Source organism: Oryctolagus cuniculus, chromosome X, assembly GCF_051225735.1.
Source record: "Oryctolagus cuniculus isolate XC-2025 breed Fujian yellow rabbit chromosome X, ASM5122573v1, whole genome shotgun sequence".
Lineage (NCBI taxonomy): Eukaryota > Metazoa > Chordata > Mammalia > Lagomorpha > Leporidae > Oryctolagus > Oryctolagus cuniculus.
This window is the reverse complement of record NC_142888.1, coordinates 40239777-40262555: the sequence shown is the minus strand read 5'-3', so window position 1 is coordinate 40262555 and position 22779 is coordinate 40239777. Positions and strand designations below refer to the sequence as shown.

Here is a 22779-nt window from a genome sequence, read left to right as displayed (position 1 = left end):
GTGAAACCTCATTGTGATTTTGATTTGCATGTACCTAATGGCTAGAGATACTGAACATTTTTTCATGTGTCTATTGGCCATTTGGATATCCTCTTTGAAAAATATCTATTTAGGGGCCAGCGCTGCAGCTCACTTGGCTAATCCTCCACCTGCGGCTCCAGCACCCCAGATTCTAGTCCCAGTTGGGGTGCCAGATTCTGTCCTGGTTGCTCCTCTTTCAGTCCAGCTCTCTGCTGTGGCTCGGGAATGCAGTGGAGGATTGCCCAGATCCTTGGGCCCTGCACCCACATGGGAGACCAGGAGGAAGCACCTCACTCCTGGCTTCAGATCAGTGCCGCGTGCTGGCCACAGCGTGCCAGCCATTGTGACCATTTAGGGGTGAAGCAATGGAAAAGGAAGACCTTTCTCTTTCTCTCTCTCTTTCTCTCCCTCTGTCTAACTCTGCCTGTCAAAAAATGTATATCTGTTTAGGTCCTTGGCCCATCTCTTAAGGTTGTTTCTTTTTTGTTATGGAGTTTCTTGATCTTTTTGTGGATTCTGGTTATTAATCTTTCATCAGTTGCATAATTTCCAATTTTTTTTCCCATTCTGTTGGTTGCCTCTTCATATCCTGATTCTTTGCAGTACAGAAACCTCAATTTGATGCAATCCCAATTGTTAATTTTGGCTTTGCCTGTGCCTCCAGGGGCTTTTAAAGAAGTCTTTGCCTGTGCCTATATATTGCAGGGTTTCTCCGATGATCTTTAATAATTCAATGATGTCAGATCTTTAACGCATATTGAATGGATTTTTGTGTAAGGTGTAAGGTGGGGGTCTTGCTTCATGCTTCTGCATGTGGAAATCCAGTTTTCCCAGCACCATTTATTGAATAGACTGTCCTTGCTCCAGTAATTGGTTTTAGATACTTGATCAAATGTAAGTTGGCTGTAGATGTTTGGGTTGATTTCTGGTGTTTCTATTCTATTCCATTGGTCTATCCATCTGTTTCTGTACCAGTACCATGCTGTTTTGATAACAACTGCCCTGTAGTATGTCCTGAAATATGGTATTGTGATGCCTCCAGCTTTGTTTTTGTTGTACAAGATTGCTTTACCTATTTCAGGTTTCTTGTGCCTACATATGAATTTTAGCATCATTTTTTCCAGGTATAAGAAGAATGTCTTTGGTGTTTTGATTGGTATTGCATTGAATCTATAAATTGCTTTTTGGAGAATGGACATTTTGATGATGTTGATTCTTCCAGTCCCTGAACATGGAAGATTATTCCATTTTTTGGTATCCTTTACTATTTCTTTCTTTGAGAGTTTGTAGTTCTCATCGTAGAGAACTTTGACGTCCTTGGTTAAGTTTATTCCAAGGTATTTGATTGTTTTTGTGGCTATTGTGAATGGGATTGATCATAGAAGTTCTTCCTCAGCCATGGCATTGCCTGTGTATACAAAGGCTGTTGATTTTTGTGCATTGATTTTGTATCCTGCTACTTTGCCAAACTCTTCTATGAGTTCCAATAGTCTTTTATTAGAGTTCTTTGGATCCCCTAAATAAAGAATCATATCATCTGCAAAGAGGTTTATTTTGACATCTTCCTTCCCAATTTGTATCCTTTTAATTTCTTTTTCTTGCTTAATTGCTCTGGATAAAATTTCCAGTACTATATTGAATAGCAACAATGAGAGTGGGCATCCCTGCCTGGTACCAGGTCTCAGTGAAAATGCTTCCAACTTTTCCCCACTCAGTAAGATGCTGTCCGTGCTTTTTTCATAAATTGCTTTGTTTGTATTGAGGAATGTTCCTTCTATATCCAATTTGCTTAGAGTTTTCATCATGAAAGTGTATTTTATTTTATCAAATGCTTTCTCTGCATCTATTGAGATAATCATATGACTTTTCTTCTGCAGTTTGTTAATGTGGTGTATCACATTGACTGATTGCAAACGTTGAACCATCCCTTCATAGCAGAAGTAAATCCCACTTGCTGTGGATGGATGACCTTTCTGATGTGTGTTACATTCTATTGGCGAGAATTTTATTGATGATTTTTGCATCTATGTTCATCACGGAAATTGGTCTGCAATTCCCTTTCTATGCTGCATCTTTTTCAGGTGTAGGAATTAAGGTGATGCTGCCTTCATAGAAAGAATTTGGGAGGATTCCCTCTTTTTCAATTGTTCTGAATAGTTTGAGAAAATTAGAGTTAGTTGTTCGTCAAATATCTGGTAGAATTCAGCAGTGAAATCATCTGGTACCGCACTTTGCTTTGATGGTAGGGCCTTTATTTTTCTTTTTAAACTTTTATTTAGTAAATTTAAATTTCCAAAGTACATTTTGTGGATTACAATGGCTTTCCCCCCCCATAACTTCCTTCCCACCTACACCCCTCCCATCTCCCGCTCCCTCTCCCATTCCATTCACATCAAGATTAATTTTCAATTATCTTTATATACAGAAGTTCGATTTAGTATGTATTAAGTAAAGATTTCATCAGTTTACACCCATACAGAACATAAAGTGTAAAATACTCTTTGAGTACTAGTTATAGCATTAATTCACATTGAACAACACATTAAGGACAGAGATCCTACATGAGGAGTAAGTACACAGTGACTCCTGCTGTTGACTTAACAATTTGACACTCTTGTTTATGGCGTCAATAATCTCCCTGTGCTCTAGTCATGTGTTGCCAAGGCTATGGAAGCCTTTTGAGTTCTCCGACTCTTATCTTATTTAGACAAGGTCATAGTCAAAGTGGAAGTTCTCTCCTCCTTTCACAGAAGGGTACCTCCTTCTTTGGTGGCCCGTTCTTTCCACTGGGATCTCACTCACAGAGATCTTTCCTTTAGGGCTTTTTTTTTTTTTTTTTTGCCAGAGTGTCTTGAATTTCCATGCCTAAAATACTCTGATGGACTCTTCAGCCAGATCTGAATGCCTTAATGCCTGATTCTGAGGCCAGAGTGCTGTTTAGGACATCTGCCATTCTATGAGTCTGCTGTGTATCCTGCTTCCCATGTTGGATCGTTCTCTCCCTTTTTTATTCTATCGGTTAGTATTGGCAGACACTAATCTTGTTTGTGTGATCCCTTTGACTCTTAGACCTATCAGTATGATCAGTTGTGAACTGAAATTGATCACTTGGACTGGTGAGATGGCATTGGTATATGCAAACTTGATGGGATTGTATTGGAATCCCGGGCACATTCCTACCTCATAGCCATTTATTACTGATTCGATTTCTGACTCAATAATGGGTCTTTTTAGGTTTTCTCTGTCTTCATGTTTCAATTTAGGTAGTGTTTATGTGTCCAGGAATCTATCCATTTCTGATAGATTTCCCTCTTTGCTGGCATACAACTGTTTGTAGTAATTTCTGATGGCTTTTTATTTCTGTTGTGTCTGTTGTTTTATTCCCATTTTCATCTCTGATTTTATTGATTTGGGTCTTTTCTCTCCTTTTTTAAGTTAGTTGGGCCAATGGTGTGTCAATTTGTTTATTTTTTCAAAATATCTGCTCTTCGTTTTGCGGATTTTTTCTATTGTTTTTTGGATTCAAATCTGTTGATTTCTTCTCTAATTTTAATTATTTTTCTTCTCTTAATTTTGGGTCTGGTTTGCTGCCATTTTTCTAGTTTCTTGTGATACATTTATAGCTCATTTGTTAAATGCCTTTCCAATTTCTTGATGTAGGCACCTATTGCTATAAACTTTCCTCTCAACACTGCTTTTGCTGTATCCCATAAGTTTTCATATTGTTATGTTTTCCTCATTTACTTCCAGAAAGTTTGATTTCTCTTTTGATTTCTTCTATGACCCACTGTTCATTCAGGAGCATGTTGTTCAGTCTCCATGTGTTTGCATACTCTCTAGGGATTCCTGAGTTGCTAATTTCCACCTTCATTCTACTGTGGTCTGAGAAGCTGCATGGTATGATTCTAATTCTTTTAAATTTGCTGAGACTTGCTTTATGGCCTAGTATGTGGTCAATCCTAGAGAAGGTTCCATGCACTGCTGAGAAGAATGTAAAATTTAGCTGTAGGATTGAAAGTTCTCTAGATATCTGTTAGATCCATTTGGGCAATAGTGTCGATTAAATCTGCTGTTTTCTTGTTGATCTTCTGTCTGGTTCATCTATCTATTTCTGAGAGTGGAGTATTGAAGTCCCCCAGTACTATTGTATTGGAATCTAAATCTCCCTTTAAGTCCCTTAACATACCTTTTAAATAGACCGGTGCCCTGTAATTAGGTGCATATACATTTATAATAGTACATCTTCCTGTTGAATTGAACAGTGCCACTCTTTTTCTCTCTTAACAGTTTTTGTGTTAAAGTTTATTTTGTCTGATATTAAGATGGCTACCTCAGGTCTTTTTTGGTTTCAGTTTTCATGGAATAACTTTTTCCAACCTTTCACTTTCAGTATACATGCATCTTTGTTGGAAAGATGGTGTTTCTTGTAAGCAGCAAATAGATTGGTTTTGTTTTTAATCCATTCAGCCAGTCTGTGTCTTTTAATTGGAGAGTCGAGGCCGTTTACATTCAATGTGACTATTGATAAGTAGTGACTTTGCCCTGCCATTTTCCCAAAGATATTTATAATATATGGTTTGAACTTGCTGTGAAATTTTACTGAGATTTTCTTCCTTTACCTTCTTCTGTATTGATGGCTGTGTTTCTGTGTTTCTGTGTGTAACACATCTTTAAGCATCTTTTGAAGGGCTGGACAAGTGGTGACAAATTCTTTCAATTTCTGTTTGCTTGCAGTCTTTATTTTACCTTCATGCACAAATGAGAGTTTTACAGGATTTAATATTCTGGGATGGCAGTTTTTTTCTCTTAATACTAGGGGGTATATCTCGCCATTCCCTCCTAGCCTGTAGGGTTTCTGATGAGAAGTCAGCTGTGAATCTAATTGTAGATCCTTTGAAAGTAATCTAGCATTTCTCTCTTGTGTATTTTAGAATATTGCCTTTGTCTTTCACTGCAGTGAGTTTGATCACAATGTATCATGATGAGGATCTGTTCTGGTCATGTTTATTGGGGGTTCTTTGTGTTTCCTGTACTTGGATGTCTCTTTCTTTCTCCAATCCCGGGAAGTTTTCTGCTAGTATCTCACTGAAAAGGCCTTCTAGTCCTTTCTCTCTCTCCATGCCTTCAGGAACTCCTAGAACCTGAATGCTGGGTTTTTAAATAATATCCTGTAGATTCCCAACAATATTTTTTATATATCTAATTTCTTATATCTCATCATTTCTTAATCTTGTATTGGAGTGTCATGTTCATTTGGGAGCATCATGGTGTCTTCCTTTTTCTTGTTTCCTCAGTTTCTGCCTTTGTTGTTTGGCATTGTGGAGATATTGTTTGGTTTCTTCTTCCTTTTTTTTCCCACTGTGGTGGCTTTTCTCGTTATACTATGACTCTAGTTTAAGTGAAATGTCTGCTTTTGGTGAATCTCTGGAGGCTTGTGGTGGGTGTGGCCAGAGAGCTCTGTTCAGTTCTTTAGGGTTAAGGGTGTGCCAAAGGTGACACACCCAGGTTTGGCATGGTAAATCTACTCTCTCTCTTTTTTTATTCAGAAGGGATATAATTCCACTCAGCTGATCTATTCTTGATAGCGATCAGTGCCTCAGTGCTAGCCCCAGTGGGTATAATATTCGTGTGCTCTGTCCAAAGGACCACACAAAAGCTCTGTGCTGGCCTCAGTGTAAGCTCAGATTCCCCTTCAATGTCTCTCACTGCGTATCCAAGGCTTCCCGAACGTGTGGCATCTCCCACAGAGACTACTCATGGCTCAGCCACACCATGAGTTCTCCCACCTACCTTCAGTTTTTTTTCTCAGTCCCAGTTTATAAACTCCACACATTCACTGGGTCTTACTCTCCTGTTATTTCTCCCCACCAGAGTCAGGTTTCTGCTTAGCTGAGGGTGGGTGCAGCCCTGAGCTGGCCCAGCTCTTATGTATGTCCAAAATGACGCCTGCTTTATTGTCTCACTCACCTTTGTAAGGTGAGTGGAGAGAGAGAATCGTGTCCATATGGTCCCTTTTATTTTATTTTCTCTCCTCTAGTTAGGCTGGTGTAATTTGACTCACAAGGCTACAAGCATCGTTCCCTCTAGGCTCTTTCTGCTGCTTTCCCGCCAGTGTCTCGGGCTACTGTGGTTTTGCTTCATCTCCCTTTCCAGCACTGGAGCAGAGACTCTCATGGCAGCTGGGCTCCCGCACCATGGGCATCCTTTCCCTCCACGTAGGTCCACCATGTCCCTCTAATTCCAAAAGAGTTTCCTCTGCAGTTTTTTCCCTAACTCTTCCCTGAGACTACAGTATCTCCACTTTTATTAAACTGTTTTTTCCTGAACTATCAGTGAGCTCCCTCCCTATTCCACCATCTTGGAGCCCCCAGTCCTGCTCCACTTCTAATCCAGCTCTCTGCTGTGGCCTGGGAAAGCAGTTGAGGATGGCCTAAGTTCTTGGGCCCATGTGCCCAAATGGGAGACCCGGAAGAATCTCCTGGCTCCTGGCTTCGGATTGGGCAGCTCCAACCATTGCAGCCACTTGGGGATTGAACCAGTGGATGGACGACCTCTCTCTATCTCTGCCTCTCTCTGAAACTGTCTTTCAAATAAATAAAATAAATCTTAAAAAAGAAACGATGTGAAACATTGGTGGCCCATTTTACCAAAGGCTATAATAAGGACAATACAATGTTCTAATATACTTCAGGCCTGATAGTTCTCTCTCATTACTGTATTATTCTAGTGACATCATGGAAAGAAAAGGATGAGGACAAGTTTCCAGGAAAGGTAGCATGACATAAGTTTTTTGCAGTTTTTAATCTGGCTTCGAAGGTTCCATCCATGATAGTCTTGCCACTCCAATCTCATGCGTCTTCTCCCAATCCTCCACTAACAATTTATGCTGTCCAATTAAATAATTTTTGTACTTCACATCTACATATATGTTCAAAATGTACCCACTCCTATTCCCTCTCTTCATTTTTCAATGTTATACTTTCAGTTTACTTTATACTCTTAAAATTAACCCTACGCTACCTATTGAGTTCAACAAATAGTATGAAGGAAAAAAAAAAAACACTGTTCCTCAACAGTAGAGACAAGGGCTGTAAACAATCACTGAAGCTCAAGATTTGTATACTTTAAATAAAATTTTAAAAATAAAGTGTGTCCAACCAGCGCAATAAAATATGCCTTCTTGGGAAACATATCTATTTCCTTAAGATTATAGAATGAAAAAAATACAATAAATTACCTGTATAAGCAAAATTGAAAGGCCTTGTTAGAGGAACGTGATGCTTTGGAGCCACTGTGGGATGTGAGGGATATAAGAAAACACCATCATCACCTAGCATCTCCACCAGCTCTTTATGCAGACTTTCTTCTACTGCCTTAAACTTTTTATATTTCTCATTTTCATATTTGAGCTTCTCCTCAAACAAAGCCAGCCCTAGAGAAGGATAATATATATAAAGTTAAAGTCAGAAATTTCATTTGAATCCCCAGTGTTCATTATCTTTTCTTCTCCAGCTATTATATGTTCATTATAGAACGCTGAGAAAAAAGTGATGAGGCAGAAATATTTTTAACCTTACAGACCATATATGAGTTTCATTTATCATTTATCATTTACTGCTAATTCCTTCTAAGTTTTAGTAATGCTATATATAGAGAGCTCCTAAACTTTTCCACAGCATTTTATATCATGGAGATTTTTTTTTACATCAATAAAAATCCTATTACGCACTTCTTATATTATGAATGCATGATATTTTAATTGTAGAAATATGGTATAAGGTTTCTCTTTTCTTTAATTATAGATGATCAGGGGGGCAAGTAGACTATTTCCAAAATTTAAATACTATAATAGATATCTTCATACACAATGCACTTAGCAAAATTTTATAATAGAATTGTACTTTTAGAAGATTTTACATAATATATCTACAAGTACTTCATAAAACAGACACATATGCACATGTATACATATTTTGCATTTTAGTAAAGTGCAGCTAATGCATAATTATTACATGTTTTTTTAACTTTTGATTGTTTCATTGAGAATCAAAGAGACAGAAATGTGCAGAGTGAGAGACAGAGACAGAGAAGGTGAGTTCTTATTTACTAGGTAATGCCCACAATGGACCAGTTGTGTTCAGGTTGAAGCTAGGAGCCAAGAATTCAATCCAGGTCTCCAAATGGGTCCAGCAAGAAGGTGTAAATTAGCAGAAAGGTGGAATCTGGAACAGAACTGGTGTTCAAACCAACGCACTCTAATATGGGATATGGTGTCCCAACTGGCACCTCATCTATCAGGGCAAATGCTCACCTAATGTTTAATAAATCTAAATACTTTGTATCTAATATCATATATATATATATATATATATAAAGGTGAAGTTTATTCATTGTAGAAATAAAGTTTATTTTACCATTTTAAAGGAACTCTCAAGTTGTTTTGGAAACAGGACACATTTTAAGGCCATAAAACAGAGAAATACAATGCCCAAGGGGAAAATTGAAAAATGTCATTGTTGGGGCCGGCGCCGTGGCTCATTTGGCTAATCCTCCACCTGCGGCGCCAGAATCCCATGTGGGCACCTGGTTCTAGTCCTGGCTGCTCCTCTTCCAGTCCAGCTCTCTGCTGTGGTCCGGGAGTACAGTGGAGGATGGCCCAAGTGCTTGGGCCCTGCACCCGCATGGGAGACCAGGAGGAAGCACCTGGCTCCTGGCTTTGGATCAGCGTAGCTCCGGCCGTAGCGGCCATTTTGGGGGTGAACTTCATAGTACATCCAATGCTCACTATCCTCAGAAATATGTATTTGATTGATATTATCAGAATACCAGAGACATTGAAAATATGATAGCACTTTCTGTTAATAGAGACCTCATTAGTAGAGCTATTTGATAATAACAATAATGAAAACAGCTTCCACTCTTTGAGTCTTAACTATATTCTAATATCTGTATTTCTGAATTCATTAAGAAACTGAAATTTCCAAGTGCATACATGAGTAGGCTATGTATCCCAACTTCAAATGCAAAATTTCATTTAACTATCAAATCCATGCAAGGAAGTAGATATTGTTTCATCCATTGCACCACATTAATAATACACACTTTTAACTAATCACATTTTATAGTTAAGAAAAATGACCCACTGGCAATATAACCTGCTGGACAGAAGTCAAGAAAGTTAACAGCTACAGGGTTATACCCCCCATTTGAGCTAAGTCCACTAATTTCTTTTGGCCTCAGTTTCCAACTACAAAAGAATAACAATACCTATTCTATCAAAATCCATTGAATATTTAAAGATTCGAAACATACAAATGAGCCTAAAGTCTAAAATATGTAACATAGGTACTCGATGCACATTTTTTTTAAAAAAATAAGAGCAATAAACGACAACAAGTATATATCCCCACACTTTTTGCATTAAGCTTATTCTTCATGAGCAGTGAGTACAATGTTGATAGGTTAATTAATTAAAATATTCTTGATTGTGTCAAATATTAAAGTAAAATATACTGACCAAAATATACATTTATAGCATTGAGACATAATACACAACGTTAGAAAACATAAGTTTTTGAATTTTTAATATAAGTGTTTGAAGTATGCTCTGTAACTTGGCAGCAACATAACCTTGCTAAATTATTATTTTCAACTTAATTAACTATACAGAGACAGAGAGCCACACAAGCTCCTACCAGCTGATCCACTCCCCAAATGCTGAGAACAGCCATAACTGGACTGATTCAAAGTCAGGAGATGACAATTCAAAATAGGTCTCTCACATTGGTGGCAGGAACCCAATTACTTGAGCCATCGCTAGTGCCTACCAGGGTCTGCATTAGCAGGGATCTGCAGTCAGGAGCTAGAGCCCGGAACTGAACCTAGGTACTTTGATATAGGACATGGATGTCTTAGTTTCTAGGCTAAATACCTGCTCCTGAATTAAAGATTCTAATTCGGTTAGATAGGCATCATAATTGATAGATTGCAAAATGATGACATTATGTGCTATCTGAAACATTAAAAAACAGAAAAAGAAAAAGAAAGGAAGGAATGAAGGGGAAATGTAGTGGAAGGGAGGTAATACCATTATATTGTAAAATAAAATAAAATAAATATGATAATAAATTAAATTAAATTTTAAAAAGTGGGACTTTGATTCAAAACCAGGTCATATGGGAAGTGTTTCTCCCAAGCAGCATTTTGAGTACTAAGTCCACTCCCACAATTGGAATTTGAGGTGACAAAAATATTCTACAATTGACAGTGATGATGTTACATGTAACTGAAAAACAGTAAATTCTATGGACACTTTTAACAGATGAACTACATAGTACATGAGCTATAATCATATCCCAATTATGTTGTTTTAAAAAGTTTTATGATTCTGACAACTTGTAAAAATGTTGTTTTCAACTATATGAAATTTCATATAATATTTTATATTGTAGTATCTCAAACTCAAATCTACATAAAATATTAGTTTCCTCTTTAGACAACACTGTATGTCTATATTCTATATGTAGGTATACTTATCAGTACAAGAGCAAATTATGGCACCATATAAACTAAATGAATAACAAGAATTGATTCAGGGGGCCAATGCTGTGGCCATGTGGGCTAAGCCTTCACCTGCAGCACTGGCATCCCATATGGCCTCCAGTTTGAGTCCCGGCCGCTCCTCTTCTGATCCAGCTCTCTGCTTTGGCCTGAGAAAGCAGTAGAAGATGGCTACAGTCCTCGGGCCCCTGCACCCACATGGGAGACCCTGAAGAAATTTCTGGCCCCTGGCTTTGGATTGGCCAAGCTCTGGACCTTGGGGCCATTTGGGGAGTGAAACAGTGGATGGAAGTCCTCTCTATCTCTCTCTGTCTCTCCCTCTCTCTGTCTATAACTCTACCTCTCAAATAAATTTTTTTTAAAAAAAGTTGATTCAGGATGTAGGGATTGTGGGGATAGTTGGCAATCTTATTTATGTATCTTTTTAAAGAATGTGGTTATGAAATAAATACAAAACAAAACAAAAATGATGGGATAAATAGTACAAGATGGTGCTTGTTACATTATGTAATATTATCATATACCGGAAACTGACTCTTATACATAGTTTTCAGCATCCCTTCTAGCACTGGGAGTGGTCTCTATTAGGATACTTTGGGTAGAATGCTATATTCTTCCAAAAAGATATTAAACAAATCTAGGGGAGATAATCTACCTACCAATAGAAGGGATGGTGTACCTTGACAGACCCAGGCACCATTTGATCAATTCCCACAGAGGGTTGATAGGCTTCCCATGATCACCAAGGAGATCCACAAACTTCACAGGTTCCTGAGATTGGAGACAAAAACCAAAATACAAGAGCATTTTCTTAAAAAAAATAGTACTTAAGACAAAAGCATGTACAGGGAATTTCATGGCAACATTATTCATAACAGCCAAATATCCACCAATGGATGAATGTATAAATAAAATATATTGATACAACAAAATATTATTCAGCCACAAATAGGGTTCAACATGTATAAGACTTGAAACATGATACTAAATGAATGAATCAAGAAGCAAAATATGTTATTCCATTTGCATAAATTATCAAGAATAAGAAAGCTTGAAGATATATAAAGTAGATCACTAGTTACTTAAGGCATGGTGTGGAATAGAAAGACTGGAGAGTGGCTGCTAGTAAGTATGGGATTTGTTGTTGGGGTGATAAAATGTTCTAAAATTGTGACAGTTACAAACAATATTGATATACTAAAAACCACTGAGTTGAATGATTTGAAAAGATAAATTTCACTTTATGTGAATTATAACTCAAAAAGCTTGTTGTAGAAAAACACCTACATTATCATTAAAAAGTATGGTTCAGAAAATGGTTACATCCAATTTTTATATTAGAAATTTCAATTACCAATCATACTATCTATTTGGTCTTAAGAGATGAACCATTGAAAGCCTACATTATCACTAGATCTGAGTTGGGTGTCATAATTCAGTGTTAATTGAGAACAACTGTGGAAATCCCTTTAGCACTTTTCAGATTTTTATTTTGGGATCAATTTTAATCATCAGCATGTATGTTAAAAGTTTCTCCAAATTATAAGAGTATCTCCTAGAAACAGTCAAATAATGAAGTTCTTATTGCTTAACATGCTTTAGTTTTAATCCAATACTCTGATTATGAAATTACATCTCTAAAACAAACATCTTCAATTTGTGTATTTACATGAACTAAGAAAATTCCAAAGTATTTATATAAATGAAACTTGTTTCTTTATTGCTTAGAAATAGAGAAAGCCAGGATTCCATGGTGGCTGAATAGGGAAAAGATGTACTGCTTTAGGCAAGGGGAAAATGACAGAAAGAAGTGGAGGAAGTGCATTCTCAAGGGAGACGTGGAGAGAGATATGCAGTGGAAATTCTACAGAAGAAATAGGGATGCTATGGCTCAGCACGGAATGTGTGGATGTGCTGAAACAAGCACCTAAACAGCATATGATCCTTGCAGCTGAGACTTGTGGATATGCCAGCACTGCAGAGAGAGGGGAGAGCAGACTGCAGCAGCCTGTATCACTGTTGATATTGCCAAAGGCAGTGCTTTTAGACCCACTGTATTTGAGGCCGGCCTAGAGTCCTAACAGGGTCAGGGTATGCACATTTCTATCTCCCCATGCCCCCATAAGGAGCCTGGAAACCAGCAGGGAGAAGGTTCCATTTTGACACTAGTAGTGGCTGCTGTGGCACTTGGACACGTGTGTATTGGAGATTTTATCAGAGGGAAAAATCCATGTTCCTTACTGACTTTTAAGTATATCTGGGACTGTAAATAGGGGGCAGACATCCACATAGGACTGTGAGCTTCCCCCAGCCCCTCAACATATCATGAGATCCAGGGCTCAAACTGCCGAGTTGCAGCACTGACAAGCAGCTAGCTCTGAGATTGTCTGTTCTCTGTGCATGGGACAGGATAGTGGGGTAGAACAGATTCTCTGGATTTCAAGACTGTGGGATCCTTGTTTACTGTAACTATGGGAACACTGTGACAGCACAATAGGGTGCAGAGTGTATCTAGGTCTCTAGGAAAACACCGTGTCTGGCGCCAGAGTCGCAAAACTCCGATTGCCTGGGGTGGGTCCATTGCACTGAATACATGCTTACATGGAAGACTGCAAAGATTTGTGTGGTTCAAGAGGCAGCATGGGTGAGTGTTGCACCCACAGTGGGCTAACCTCAGAAACACATTACCTTGGAAGAGAGGAGGTGAGGGTGTGATTACACCAACACATATCATTGTACCCTACTAGTTGTTGATGATAGAGGAGATCTACCACACCCAGTTTGGTTGTTATCCTGGATGCTAGCCCCATCCTGGTGCACTGACCAGAACACTGGCCACACAGATCTGGGTATTCACTGAAAGAGAAGACACTCCACGAAGTCACAAAGGCATAGTTCAAAGCCAAAATCCATAAGAGAAGAAAACCAACAAGTACTTCCACAAAGGCATAAAAATAAATGCAGAGATTCAAGAAACATGAAGGGGTTACTGCTGTGGCATAGTGGTACCGGCATCCCATATGGGCGCTGGTTTGAATTCCAGCTACTCTACTTCCCATCCAGCTCTCTGCTATGGCCTGGGAAAGCAGTAGAAGATGGCCCAAGTGTTTGGGCCCCTGCACTCCCATGGAAGACGCAAGAAGCTCCTGGTTCTTGGCTTCAGATGGCGCAGCTTCAGCCATTGTGGCCAATTGAGGAGTGAACAAGCGGGTGGAAGACCTCTCTATAACTCTGCCTCTCCTTCTCTCCCTGTGTAACTCTGACTTTCAAATAAATAAATAAATCTTTTTTTTTAAAAAAGGAAAGATGATAATCCACCTCCTGCAGCTCCGGCATCCCATATGGGCACCAGTTCTAGTCCTGGCTACTCCTCTTCTAATCCAGCTCTCCTCTATAGCTTGGGAAAGCAGTAGAAGATGGCCCAAGGCCTTGGGTCCCTGCACCTGCATGGGAGACCAGGAAGAAGCACTTGGCTCCTGGATTTGGATCGGCGCAGCTCCTGCCATTTCAGCCATTTGGGGGTGAACCAATGGCAGGAAGACCTTTCTCTCTGTCTCTCCCTCTCACTGTCTATAAGTCTACCTCTCAAATAAATAAATAAAATCTTTTTAAATAAAGGAACCATGAATAAGGAAGACAACATGACTCCACCAAAAGAACATACAAACACTTCACTATTAGAATGTGAAGATGAAGAGATTGATGACATGAATGAAAAGGAATTCAAACAATTGTTCATGGGATTATTTATAATCAATGAGGAGCAAATTCGGGAATAGAAATAATCTATACATGAGATGGAGAAAAAATTGTCCCATGAAAATGAGATATTGAAGAGAAATCAAACTGAAATATTTGAAATGAAGAATTAAATATGTCAAATAGAAATACAGAAAAAAACTTTAACAACAGACTTGTTGAGACAGAAGAAAAAGTATTCAAGCTAGATGACGAATCTTTGGAAATAGACCAAAAGAAAAAAAAAGGAGAAGAAGTTAGAAAATTAAAAAATAATGTTTTAGATTTATGGGATACCATCAAACAACCCAACATACTGGTTTTAGGGATTCCTGAAGGTGTGGAAAGAATGTATTAGAAGGATTATTCAGTGATATAATTACAGAAGACTTCCTAAATTTGGAGAAAGAATGGAACATCCAAGTACATGAGGTAGATAGAACTCCTAATATAAATGACCAGAAAAGATCTTCCACATGACAAAAATTCAAGCATAAAACATAAATAAATGATGCCAAAGATTTTATTTACTTATTTGAGAGGTAGAGTTACAGACAGAAAGAGGGAGAGACAGAAAGTAAAGTCCTCCATCGGCTGGTTTACACTCCATATGGCCACAAAGGCCAGAGGTTAGCCAATCCAAATCCAGGAGCCAGGATCTTCTTCCAAATTTCCCATGTGGATTCAGGGTCCCAAACAGTTGCAGTATCTTCCACTGCTTTTCAAAGACATTAGCAGAGATTCGGATCAGAAGAGGAGCAGCTGGGACATGAACCAGCATCCATATGGGATGCCAGTCCTGTAGATGGAGGCTTAGTTTACTATACCACAGAGCCAGTCCCATGAAAAGATTCTAAAGTGGTGGAAGACAGAAACTCCAGATCACATTCAGAGGACCTACAATTAGACTCACAGATGCTTTCTCATCAAAAACAATACTATAGGTTAGGGAAGAATGGAGATACATAGTCTAAGTCTTAACAAAAAAGCTATCATGAAGAATACTGTACCCTGAAAATCTCTCATTTATTAATGAAGAGGAAATAAAGACCTTCCACAGCAAACAGAAATTGAAATACTTGTCACCCCTGGCCCAGCCTTACAAATGATGCTTAAGGATATGATACACACATGAACATGGATAAATAGTCATCATCATGAAAGAATGTGAAGGTAGAAAATCTCCCAGTAAAAGTAGAAATAAAATTCAATGTAAAAAAGCAGGAATATATATGGAAAATGCAGGCCAGTATTGACAAAGCAATCGTAAACTTGGACAAAAATGGCTTAAATTCTTCTATTAAAAATTTCAATCTGGTTGAATGGAGCAAAAACAAGACTCATCAATATGCTGCCTACAAGAAACACTCTACACCAACAAGGATACAAAGAGACAGAAAGTTAAAGGATGGAAAATGACATTCAATGTTAACAGAGGGGCCAGCGCTATGGTATAACAAGTAAAGCTGCTACCTGAAGTACCAGCATCCTATATGGGCACTGTTTCGAAACCAGGCAGCTCCACTTCTAACCAGCTCTCTGCTATGGCCAGAGAAAGCAGTGGAAGATTGCCCAAGTCTTCAGGCTACTGAACCCACATGAGAGACCTGGAAGAACCTCCTGTTTCTTGGCTTCGAATATGCCCAGCTCTGGCCATTACAGCTATTTGGGGAGTGAACCAGTGGATAAAAGACTTTCTCTCTCTCTCTCTCTCTCTCTCTCTCTCTCTCCCCCCTCCTCCTCCTCTGCCTCTCTATAATACTTTGCCTTTTAAATAAATAAATCTTATAAAAATGCTAACAGAAAACAAAAAGAAGCAGGTGTAGCCATTCTAATATCCGACATAATAGAATTTAACACAAAAACGGTTAAAAGAGACAAAGAGGGGGGTATTATGTAATGATTAATGTTTAATTTCACCAGGAAGATGTGACTATATTAAATGTATATGCACTAAATGACAGGGCACCTGGATATTTAAAATAAATGTTAATTAATCTAAAGGGAGATATAGATTCCATCATAGTAGCAATTGGGGACTTCAAAACACCCTTTCAGAAGTGGAAAAATAAACTAGATACAAAATCAACAAAGAAACAACTGAGATACTATACACTATGCAACAATGAACATAACTGATATCTACATAACCTTGGAACACACAGTTGCAGAACAGACATTTTTTTCATCAGTGCATGGTACTTTCTCAAGGACAGATCATATGCTAGGACATAAAGCAAGTCTCATCAGTTTAAAAAATGTAATCATAAAATGCATCTTTTCTGACCACAATGGAATGTAGCTGAGAATTAACATCTCAAGAATCTCTAGAAAATACGCAAATACCTGGAACTGAATAACATGCTCCTGAATGAGCAGATGGTCATAAAAGACATCAAAAGGGTTATCAAAAATTTTTGGAAAAGAATGGAAATGACCATACAACCTAACAAACTTACAGGATACAAGAAAATTAGTGGTAACAAGGAAGTTTATAACAACTGGTGCTTACATCATGAAATTGGAGAAGTACCAAATAAATAAGCTCTCAATGTATCTGAAGCTGCAAATGTATCATTTGCAACAAGATGGAGGAATTTGGAAAACATCATGCTGATAGAATTAAGCCAGTCCCAAAGGGACAAATATCATATGTTCTCCCTGATCGGAGACAACTAACTGAACACCAAAGGGGAAACTTGTTGAAGTGAAATGGACACTATGAGAAACAGTGACTTGATCAGCTCTTGTCCTGATGGTTGATGTACAATGTAATACTTTATCCATTTTAGTATTTTTTTTGTTCTAGTACCGTTGGTTGAACTCGGTAATTAACACACAATTATTCTTAGGTATTTAAATTTTAACTGAAAAGTGATCCCTGTTAGGAATTTGGAAAACATTATGTTGAGTGAAATAAGCCAATCCCAAAGGCACAAATACCATTTGTTCTCCTTGATAGGTGACAACTAACTGAGCACTAAAAGGATACCTGTTAAAGTGAAATGAACACTATGAGAAACGGTGACTTGATCAGCCCTCGCCCTGACTGTTGATGAGCAGCTTAATATGTTATCCCTCTTAGTATTTTTTTGTTTGTTCTACTTAATACTTTTGGTTGAATACTGTAATCAATACACAATTCTTCTTAAGTGCTGAAACTTAACTGAAAAGTGATCACTGTTAAATATAAGAGTGGGAATAAGAGAGGGAAGAGATGTGCAATTTGGGACATGCTCAAGCTGACTTACCTCAAACGGTAGAGTTAGAAACATACCAGGGGATTCCAATTCAATCCCATCAAAGTGGCATGTACCAATGCCATCTCACTAGTCCCAGTGATCAATTTCTGTTCACAATTGATCATAATGATAGGACTAAGAACCAAAGGGATCACATAAACAAGAATAGTGTCTGCAAATACTAGCTGATAGAATAAAAAAGGGAGAGAATGATCCAACATGGGAAGTGAGATACGTAGCAGACCCATAGAATGGCAGATGTCCTAAACAGCACTCTGGCCTCAGAATCAGCCCTTAAGGCATGCGGATCTGGCTGAAAAGCCCATGAGAGTATTTCAGGCATGGAAAGCCAAGACATTCTGGGGAAAAAAAAACACCTAAATGAAAGATCTCCGCGAGTGAGATCCCAGTGGAAAGAACGGGTCATCAAAGAAGGAGGTACCTTTCTCTGAAGGGAGGAAAGAACTTCCACTTTGACCATGGCCTTGTCTAAAAATTATCAGAGTCACTGAACTCAGGGGGCTTCCATAGCCTTGGCAGCACATGACAAGAGCCGAGGGTGATTAATGAGGCCATAAACAAGAATGTCAATTTGTTAAGTTAACAACAGGAGTCACTGTGCACTTACTCCTCATGTAGGATCTTTGCCCTTAGTGTGCTGTATATTGAGATTTAATGCTATAACTAGTACTCAAACAGTATTTTTCACTTTATGTTTCTGTGTGGCAGCAAACTGTTGAAATCTTTACTTAATGTATGCTAAACTGATCTTCTGTATATAAAGAGAATCGAAAATGAATCTTGATGTGAATGGAAGGGGGGAGGGAGTGGGAAAGGGGAGGGTTGCGGGTGGGAGGGACGTTATGGGGGGGGAAGCCATTGTAATCCATAAGCTGTACTTTGGACATTTATATTCATTAAATAAAAGTTTAAAAAAAGGAACTAGAAAAAAAATCAACAAAGTAAAGAAAAAATTAGTAGGAAAAAAAATTAGTCAATAACGAGAGAATATGTTTACAAAATAGACAAAACAGAAAAATTAGAACAGATCCATGAAGTGAAATGGCTGGTTTGTTGAAAAAACAACAAAATTCAATCATAATTGGCCCATCAAAAAAGAGGGAGAAGATTCAAATTAATAAAATCAGAGATGAAAAAGGAGATTTAACAACAGATACCTTAAAATTAGAAGGATAATCAGGAATCACTAAATAAGGATTATGCCAAAAAATTAGAAAAACTAGAAAAAATGGATAGATTCCTGGATACATACAATCTACCAAAATTGTGTCATAAAAACGTAGAAGACCTAAATAGACCAATAACCAAGACAGTAACTGAATCAGTAATAAAGACTCTCCCAACAAAGAAAAGCACAGTAATGGATGGCTGCACTGCTGAATTCTATCAGACTTTTAAACAAGAAATAATTCCAATTCTTCTCAAACTATCCAAAACAATTGAAAGGTAGAGGAAGCCACTAAACTCACTCTATGAGGCCAGAATTATCTTAATTCCTAATCCAGAAAAGATGAAAAAAAGAATGAGAACTATAGACAAATATCTCTGATAAACACAGATGCAAAACTCCTCAACAAAGTACTATCTAATCAAATCCAACCGTACATCAGACAGATCATTTGCCCAGACCAAGAGGGATTTATCCTTTGTATGAAAGGATGGTTCAACAAATGCAAATCAATAAATGTGATACATCACATTAATAAATTGAAGAAAAACAATAATATTATTATCTCAGTTAATGCACATAAAACAGTTGATAAAATACAACATCATTTCATGATGAAACCGTTAGGCAAATTGGGTATAGAAGGAACGTTCCTCCACACAATTAAACAATATATCACAAATCCACAGCCAGTATCTTATGGAATGGGGAAATGTTGGAAGCATTGGCAGTAAGTTTCAGAACCTGAAAAGGAGGCCCACTTTCACCATTTCAATTTTTAGCCAAAGCCATTAGGCCAAAAAAAAAAAGAAAGAAAGAAAGAAAAAAATAAATCAAATCAAAGGGATACAAATTGGAAACATGGAAGTCAAATTATCCTTATTTGCAGATGACATGCTTCTAAATATAGCGGAACCATAAAACTCCACTAAGAGACTATCGGAACTCGTGAGAGTTTGGTAAAGTAGCAGGATAAAAATTTAACATACAAAAATCCATAGACTTTCTATACACAGACAATGCCACTGCTGAGAAAAAACTTCTAATATCAATCGCATTCACATTAGCTATAAAAATGTAGATATGTAAAGACTTTAGAAGAAATTTAACAAAGTCAGAGTATCCCTATTTTCAGATGACATGATTCTATGTATAGGGGAACCAAAATACTCCATTAGAAGACTATTGGAACTCATGAAGAATTTGGCAAAGTGGCAGAATATTAAATTAGCACATAAAAATAAGTACCCTTCTTTTACACAGAAAATGTCATGGCTGAAAAACAACGTCTAAGCAAAAAATTAATATTTTGGAATAAATTTAACCTAGAAGTCAAAGATCTCTATGGTGAAAATTACAAAACATTAAACAAAGGAATAGAAGAAGGCACAAAAAATGGAGAATTCTTCCACATTCGTGGATTGGAAGAATTAATAACATCAAAAAGTCTCTACTACGTTAAGCAATTAACAGATTCAAAGTGATCACAATCAATATATCAATGACATTCTTCACCGATCTAAAAAAATGCTAAATTTCATGTGGAAACACAAGAAACCCTGAATAGCTAAAGCAATCTTAAACAACACAAATAAAGCAATAGGCTTCAGAATAGCAGATTTAAGACAAACTATCATGCAGTAATAATTAAAATATCCTGGTATTGGCACAAAAACAGACATGCAGACCAATGGAACAGTAGAAACTTTAGAAATAAACACATGTATAAAAAACTAATTTTGGCAAAGAAGTTGAAATCAATACCTTGAGAAAGGACATTATCTTTAATAAATGATGCTGTGAAAACTGGGTCTCCCTGTGCAGAAGAATGAAACAAGCTGCCTACCTTACACTTTATACAAAAAAGAAACTCAAAATGGATCATGAATCTAAATCTATGGTCCGATACCATCGAAATACCAAAGGAGGATATTGCTGAAACTTTGCAAGATATTGGCCTAGGCAAATACTTATTGGAAAAGACCCCAGAAGCACCAGGAATCAAAGTCCAAATAGACTTTTGGTACCCTAAAGGTGCATCAAGATGAGAAGCTTCTGCATTGCAAAGGAAATTCAACAAAGTGAAGAGTCAGCTGACAGAATGAGAAAATATTTGTAAACCATGAAACTAAAAAAAGGATTAATATCCATAATCTATGAAGAGCTCAATAAACCCAACAACAATAAAACAAACAATACAGTTAAATGAGAAAAGGACTTGAACAGGGATTTTTTAAAAGATGAAATTCAAATGGCCAACAGACATGTGAAAAAAACTTTAGGATCACTAGCCATGAGGGAAATGCAACTCAAAAACACAATGATGTTTCAACTCATCCTAGTTAGAATCACTCTCACAGAAAAATCAACAAACAATAAGTACTGGTGAAGATGAGGGGATAAAGGTGCCCTGATCCATTGTTGGTCAGAATGTAAACAAGTACAGCCATTGGGGAATAAAGTATGGAAATACCTCAGAAAGATGAAAAAAGATCTACCATATGACCTAGTAATAACACTCCTGTAAATTTCTGCAAGGGAAATGAAATCAGCATATGAAAGAGTTGTCTGTACTCCCATGTTTATTGCAGCTCTACTTTCAATAGCTAAGATTTGGACTCAACCCAAATGCCCACCAACTGATGACTGGATAAGGAAATTATGATATACATATATATTAATTTATTTCATATAAACTTATATATTTTTCCACTTTTATTTAATAAATATAGATTTCCAAAGTACAGCTTACGGATTACAATGGTTTTTCCCCCCCATAACTTCCCTCCGACCTGCAATCCTCCCACCTCCTGCTCCCTCTCCCATTCCATAAAGTATATAAAATATAATATATAAATATTTGTTTATATATATGGTGGAATACTACTCAACCATAACAAGAATAAAATCCTGTATCTTGCAACAAAATGGATGCAATTGGAAACCATTTTCCTTAGTGAAATAAGCCAGTCCCCAAAAGACAAGTACCATATGTCTTTCCTGATCTGTGTTAACAGAGTAGCTACAATATAATTTATGGAAGTAAAATTCACATTTTGAGATTCAAGGATTGTTTACAGGCCTTGTCTCCACTGTTGTGGAATAGTGCTTTTCTTCCTACTCTTTGCTGAAGTTTTTACTTTGTAGAGTTAATCTTATGAGTTTAAAATAAACTGAAATTATATCACTGTAAAAATTCAGAGAGGAAATTACAGAGGAATTAGGAGAAAGGGTGAGGGAGTTTGTGGAAGGAAGGATAGAGTGGGAAATATGGCTATTTTTCTAAATCTGTATATAAGAATTACTGGAAATGTGTTTACCTAGAATTAAAAAAAAATAGGATAGTCATAGGTTATTTATTTCACTTGAATTAGAAAAAGATCGTATGACTTTTTTTTCCTTTAAAATGGATACTTCATGTCCAGCACTTTATTTTTTCACTTTTGTACATTCATTTATTTATTTCAGAGGCAGTCAGACAAAGACAGAAAACGAGAAAACTCCCATTTGCTATTTTACTCCTCAATTGTTTACAATGGCCTGGGCTGGGCCAGGCAAAAGTTAGGAGCTAGGAACTCAATCCTGGTCTTACATGGAGGTCTCAGAGACCTACACAATTAAGTCATTGATTACTTCCTTCCAGGAAGCTAGAATTATGGGTAGAGCTGAAACTTCAACCCAAGCACTCCAATATGTGAAGCATGTGTATTGATTGATGCCTAATTGCCATGCCAAATTCCCAACTTTAGTTTACTATTTTTAACCCACACAATAATCCTGAAATGTAGTTATTAGTAGCTTCACTTCACACGTATTCATGCAATGATAAGTAACTCACTCAAGTTGACAAAAGCAGATCGTGGCCTGTGATTTCAATTCAGGTCTGTTATGCTATAAAATAGAACATCCTATTTGCCAGTGTATGAACAAAAGTTAAGGGCTGGAAACTCAAATTTCTATTTTTTCAGAATGTTAAATATAGCTCATTTTCTTTCAGAGTTCATGGCTTCTAACAGTTTTTCTGTTAAT

At 37.4% G+C, this 22779-nt stretch overlaps 1 protein-coding gene across 1 annotated transcript in view; it reads right to left on the bottom strand.

Moving 5' to 3' along the window:
• The window catches only part of FAAH2 (fatty acid amide hydrolase 2), a 203728-nt gene that overhangs the window by 28702 nt on the left and 152247 nt on the right, over positions 1-22779 (bottom strand). Inside the window, exons 9-10 of the mRNA XM_070067361.2 lie at positions 11241-11352; positions 7259-7453 (exon numbers count right to left, since the gene is read on the bottom strand). Of these exons, the coding sequence (XP_069923462.1) occupies positions 7259-7453; positions 11241-11352 (307 nt within the window). The remainder of the gene's footprint in view (positions 1-7258; positions 7454-11240; positions 11353-22779) is intronic.